General features: G+C 36.5%; 1 protein-coding gene across 1 annotated transcript; it reads left to right on the top strand.

Moving 5' to 3' along the window:
* Positions 1-1,477: 1,477 nt before the first annotated feature.
* On the top strand, positions 1,478-6,805 carry LOC145651659 (saxiphilin-like). Its single transcript, XM_081698643.1, has 6 exons — positions 1,478-1,496; positions 2,205-2,429; positions 4,258-4,482; positions 5,887-5,916; positions 6,309-6,426; positions 6,608-6,805. The coding sequence occupies exons 1-6, from the start codon at positions 1,478-1,480 to the stop codon at positions 6,672-6,674; spliced, it is 684 nt and encodes a 227-aa protein (XP_081554769.1). The 3' UTR covers positions 6,675-6,805.
* The last annotated feature ends 89 nt before the right edge of the window (positions 6,806-6,894 follow it).

Genomic DNA, 6,894 nt, shown 5'->3' with positions numbered 1-6,894 from the left:
TTCAAATCAATACAGAGATATATAAACATATACGCTATGACAATTCTGACATTCCTTGCAAAGTTTGATGGAGATCAGGAGGCTCTACAGTGCAGAATTCTCTAATTAACATATAACGACAGGCCTTGTGAAGTGAAAGACAGGAAAAGTAGTTCATATCCAAACATAAATTTACACATATTCAAGTAAGTACAAAAAAACCTTGTATATTGAATTCAGATTCAAGAGGTTATGAGCCAAAATTGCCACTTTGTAAATTTTACACATGTGCAAAGCAAGCAATACTTGCAGTTATATCATATAATCAGTGCAGGTAAAATTCATTATGTCAGTTTGTACATTTTAAACACCATTAATTTGTCTTTAAAATGTTGCAAAGTGACAGACTTTTAATCAAACCTGCAAAGAAATGGACCTTCAGATCCATTGAACCCTTCAGTAAAAAATACAATACCTAGTTCAGTCTATACCAAACTTCACATACACCTGTGCTTTCATTCACTTATTCCACTAACAACAAAGCTTCACACATTACTTCACAACTTTAATTTGTAGCCCTCCAGTCTGACTGATTGATTATGCATCAATATTATACAAAGTAACAGGTACTGGGGCCTTCTTTGGCCTCATGGTGGCGCTATAGCACAGCCATTTACATTTCTGTGATTATCTCCCACAGTATAAAGCATAGAGATACATTTCCACTTCTTTTGCTTTCCTTGGCTCAAACCAAACAAAAAAGGTTGATGGAACTCTAAGCTCTGCCCACTGAGATCGATAATTTGCACAATATGTGAAACCTACTTTTGTAAAAAAAATCATAGGTTTTTCACCCTATCACCACAATCTTAATATGAAAATATTCACATGAATTTGACACTCAATATTTATCAAAATCATTTTGAAATTGTCAAACAATATGGCTGCAATACGCAAATGAATCATTCAGGAAGTTAGCATATTTAGCATGAACAATTAAAACTCAGCCAATTAGCTTTCATTAGAAATTTGAAATGCTGCAAATTGACCAATCATGATGAAACTTATTTGCTGTGGATCCTGAAAGATTCTGTTACTCTGTAAAGTTTCAAAACATTTGGCATTAGGGAGCCCTATTCAAGATAATCAAGTATATCTCCAACAAATTTTAATTTAGGAACATAATATTGGATGCATGTGATTCTTTGCAGGAGTGCTAACAACAATGCATTTATAACTGCCTTTCAGAAATGTATGCTATTTTTGGATCATTAATTATAGAAAATTTGCACTTTTCAAGCTAGCCCTAGGATTTTTATTCAGTTACATCAAATTAGGACTTGCAATAACCATCAAAGTCTTAAACTAAAATATTATAAAAAAAATATTGATTTTTTTACTGCATGTGGCTGCAACCCATTAATCAAATGCATTCCTGTATGACTTTTCTTAGTTGTATCTCTGAAACTCCATGACAGTTTGTGTGATTTTGACCAAAATGGCCAAATCTTATGACGGTATAACATGCTTAGGAAAACTACAAAGTTTGAGACAAATCGGTCACCAAGAGGCATTGACATAGATGCTCAGGATACTCTATTGCTGAAGCTCTGACAGTTTGAGTGATTTTGACCAAAATGAACAGATCTATTCACAGTATAACATTTTGAGGAAAACTAAAGTTTGAGACAAATCGGTCACAGAGAGGCATTAAAATGCACAATTGCCTATTTTGCATATTAGCACAGGCCTTGCATGCTCATATCTAAATGGACAGAAATCATGAAATGTAGATCCCATCAACAGATAAATGACATGCACTGTAAGTGACTGTGATGTTAAGTGCCAAATTTGGGAGAGACAGACGCTCAAGAGGCCGATCAGTGAAAATCACCTGTTTTGCATATTAGCAGAAGCCTTGTGTTTAACTCCATATATAGGCAAAAGTCATGAAAAGTAGTTCACATCAACACAAAAATTTACAAACATACATGTAACAATAGTTTGATATGGCCTGCAAAGTTTGAGGCAGTTAATTCATCAGTAGGCTCAAGAGCATAAAATTAGCATACGCTAAAGAACAAAATATCAGAATGAAGCAGAGTGATTTTACAAAATATCAGATGAATGCTCCTCAGATTTTGCTCAAGTCTAATTTGTGGCTCTGTCAAGGACAATGTGAATCTAATATGATGATTTTACTCTCCCTCTCTCTCTATATGTAGCCCCATCAGAACGTCGTAAGACTAAGTGTGAGCAGGAGAGGGACAATGTGACGGTCAAACACATGATAGGAGCCTTCATCCCTCAGTGTGATGAGGAGGGTCACTACAGGCCTCTACAGTGCCACCCCTCCACAGGATACTGCTGGTGTGTGGACTGTATGGGGCGGGAGATAGCAGGCACCAACACCCCACCTGGTACCAAAACTCCCAACTGTAAAGCTGCAGGTAAAAAACAGTGGCACTAAATTTTAGTGGAAATAAGATTCAGTACAATTATAGATTTTTGAAGCTAGTCTCATGTTATACATATGAGTTTGACTAAAAGAAATTTACTACTATGCATATAATCAAGGTCCTAGTGTTTCAATCCATATATGGACAAAGGTCTGGAAAGGTAGTTCAAATCAATACAGAAATCTATGGTCATACATGTTATGACAGTCTAATGTTGTTTGCAAAGTTCGATGGAGCTAGCCTATCAGGAGGCTCTACAGTACAGAATTCTCTACATAACATATAATGACAGACCTTGTGAAGTGAAAGACAGGAAAAGTCTTCATATCCACACAGAAATTTACACATATTTATGTAAGGTCAAAAAAACTTGCATTTTGAAATTTTCAAACAATATGTATAACATTTGTGGCATTTTGTTGATGCTTTTGTGCAAAGCGACTTACAATTCTGTAAGTGAACACAGATTGAGCAACTGAAGCTTAAGGGCCTTGCTCAGGGGCCCCAGAGCAACAACCTGGCAGTGGTGGGGCTTCAACTAGCAACCTTCTCATTACAAGTCAGGTACCTTAACCACTGAGGTACCACTGCCCAATATGGCTGCTATATGCAAATGCATCCTTCAGAAAGTTAGCATATTTAGCATGAACAGCTAAAACTCATAAGTGCTTCATCCAATTTTAATTAATCTTAAGAATTGTTTTAAACACATGATTCCAAGATAGGTTGATGAGTTTGGCAAATGTATGTGAATAGCCAGCTCTATAAATGCTGGGAAACTATATCTCAGCATCGTGACATCAGATGAAGCTGAAACTTTGCATGCTGCATCATTGAGCTATAACATACAAGTTACATTAATGATTAACCGATATATCAAAAATTGAGATTGCCATTGGCCAATCAGATTTCAGAAGGAATTTGACATGCTTCAAATTGACCAATCATGATGAAACTTAGGTGCTGTGGATCCTTAAAGATTCTCTTTGACTATGTAAAGTTTCAAAACATTTGGACATTAGAGGTCCCTATTCAAGATAATCAAGTATATCTCTACATATTTTAATTTAGAAACATAACATTGGATGCATATGATTATTTGCAGGAGTGCTAATAACAGTGCATTTAAAACTGCCTTTCAGAAATGTATGCTATTTTTGGATCATTAATTATATACAATTTGCCCCTTTCAAGATAGTTCTAGGACTTTCATTCAATCACATCAAATTGGGACTTCCAGTAATCATCAAGGTCTTAAACTATAAAATCAAAACATGTTGACTTTTTGACTGCATGTGGCTGCAACACATTGAGCAAATGCATTCCTGTATGACTTTTTTAGTTGTATAGCTGAAACTCCATGACAGTTTGTGTGATTTTGACCAAAATGGAAAAATCATCTTACAGTATAACATGCTTAGGAAAACTACAAAGTTTGAGACAAATCGGTCACCAAGAGGCATTGACATAGATGCTCAGGATACTCTACAGTGCAAATTATTAGCACAAGCCTTGTGTTTAACTCCATATATAGGCAAAAGTCATGAAAAGTGGTTCACATCAACACAAAAATTTACAAACATACATGTAACAATAGTTTGATATGGCCTGCAAAGTTTGAGGCAGTTAATTCATCAGGAGGCTCAAGAGCATAAAATTAGCATACGCTAAAGAACAAAATATCAGAATGAAGCAGAGTGATTTTACAAAATATCAGATGAATGCTCCTCAGATTTTGCTCAAGTCTAATTTGTGGCTCTGTCAAGGACAATGTGAATCTAATATGATGATTTTACTCTCCCTCTCTCTCTATATGTAGCCCCATCAGAACGTCGTAAGACTAAGTGTGAGCAGGAGAGGGACAATGTGACGGTCAAACACATGATAGGAGCCTTCATCCCTCAGTGTGATGAGGAGGGTCACTACAGGCCTCTACAGTGCCACCCCTCCACAGGATACTGCTGGTGTGTGGACTGTATGGGGCGGGAGATAGCAGGCACCAACACCCCACCTGGTACCAAAACTCCCAACTGTAAAGCTGCAGGTAAAACAGTGGCACTAAATTTTAGTGGAAATAAGATTCAGTACAATTATAGATTTTTGAAGCTAGTCTCATGTTATACATATGAGTTTGACTAAAATAAATTAACTACTATACATATAATCAAAGTCCTTGTGTTTAAATACATATATGGACAAAGGTCTGGAAAAGTAGTTCACATCAATGCAGAAATGTATAGACATACACGTTATGACAGTCTAATGTTGCTTGCAAAGCGTGATGGAGATAGCCCATCAGGATGCTCTATAGTGCACAATTACTTACTTATCATGTAATGACAGGCCTTGTAATGTGAAAGTCAGGAATGTAGTTCACATCCACACAGAAATTTACACATATTCATGTAAGGACAAAAAAAACCTTGTATGTTGAATTTAGATTCAGTAGGTTATGAGCCAAAAGTGCCACTTTGTAAATTTTACACATGTGCAAGGTATGCACTACTTGCATGTGACAGACCTTTCATCAAACCTGCAAAGAAATGGACCTCCAGAGCCAATGAACCCTTCAGAAAAAATATAATACCTAGTTCAGTCTTTACCAAACTTCACATACACCTGTGCTTTCACTCACTTAGTGCACTAACAACTAAGCTTCACACACTACTTCATAACTTTAATTTGCAGCCCTCCAGTCAGACTGCTTGATATCCATAAATATTATTTAAAGTAACAGGTACTGGGGCCTTCTCTGACCTCATGGTGGTGCTATAGCACAGCCTTTCACATTTTTGTGATTATCTCCCACAGTATAAAGCATAGAGATACATTTCCACTTCCATTGCATTCCTTAGCTGAAACCAAACAAAAAAGGTTGATGGAACTCTAAGCTCTGCCCACTGAGATCGATAATTTGCACAATATATGAGACCTACTTTTGCAAACTAATCATAGGTTTTTCACCCTCTGACCACAATCTTAGTGTTAAAATATTCACATGAATGTGACACTCAATAATTATCAAAAACATTTTGGAATTTTCAAACAATATGCAAATGAATGCTTCAAGAAGTTATCACATTTAGCATGAACAGTTAAAACTCAGAAATTCATGCTATTTTTGCATTCATTAACTGTATAAAACTGCATATTTAGCAAGACCGATAATGCTAACAGAGCTGGCAGAACATGTAATACCAGCAGATTAAACTGAACTGCCCATGTCCTCGAATCCCCCTCTATATATACCTCTTGGCTCCTCCCTGAATTGGTAGGAGCATACCATTATGGGTAAGAGAGTCAATCACAGATTATACATTATAATATTATACATGGAAGGTATATTCATATAATGTTACATCTTCATTTTTAGTTATTCATTTATTAGTTATTCTGTTATTAGTATGCATACACTCCATTAAACTGAATGTCTCTTTTGTTGTTGTAGGTTGGCTTCCTCCGGATTCCCCTCCTCCAGGTGTGTTGCGGATTCACCCGTGTTTGGATCTGTCCAGGGCCTCACCTCCATGCTCTGCAGATTCTTTTATGTGTTAATGACAGTAATATGATATATGGGTGAGGTGTGAGGCAGCTATATTAATACTTCTACTATTATTAGGAGTATTAGTAGCAGTAGTAAAACATACAATGTCACTCTCAAGTTCTTTATAATAGGAAAACAGGTGAGAGCTTTAAGGTGACAGGTGATGTTTGAGGTACCTTCTGTTAACCCTGATCATTTCTACCTGACTTGTGCTTTTTGGTCAGATATGGGCTGTAATGGAGCTGATGAAAACATTGTTTTTTTCTGCTAGTTAAACCAAAATTAACACTTAAAATATAATTTTAAAGTTTTCTTCTGGTCCTCAGTTCAAGGTGTTGGCACTCCTCAAACCTGCTGTTTTGACTTTTTCAATGGGAAAATTCCTGTCAACAAAATTAAAAAAATCGAAAAATTAGATTCAAGATGTGCAAACCCAGGCTTTTTGTGAGTATCTGACATTCACATGTGTTGTGGATTAATTGTTATATAACACAAACTAAATTGCTTTCCAGTTAAACCTGACTGGCTATTCAGTTATCTGTAGATAAGACCCTCTTGTCTGATAGAATGATTCCAGATCTAATGCTCTTCACAGCGATGGATAACTGTCATCTCTGTCTGTCAGGGTTACTACGGAAAAGAGGCAGATTTGCGTGGGGGAAGATCTCACCAGCGAGCTCGAGAATGACTAGACTGTAGTGGAGCAGCTTCTACTCACGCCAGATGCATCACGTGATGGTTATTTACCAGTGTAACACTCCCTTCTGACTATCAGTGTTTGGTTTATATACAAATGCAACCAATAAATCAAATGTAAAAATCACCAGAGTGTCTATAATGTCACTACATTGAAATACATGGATATTTACATATCAGAGGTGTGCAACAGTCTGCAGAGAGAAGGGTGATACA

Source organism: Electrophorus electricus, chromosome 16, assembly GCF_041902795.1.
Source record: "Electrophorus electricus isolate QZ-2024a chromosome 16, ASM4190279v1, whole genome shotgun sequence".
Taxonomy (NCBI): domain Eukaryota; kingdom Metazoa; phylum Chordata; class Actinopteri; order Gymnotiformes; family Gymnotidae; genus Electrophorus; species Electrophorus electricus.
Note: the sequence above shows the minus strand (reverse complement) of the source record. Positions and strands in the feature narration are given on the sequence as shown.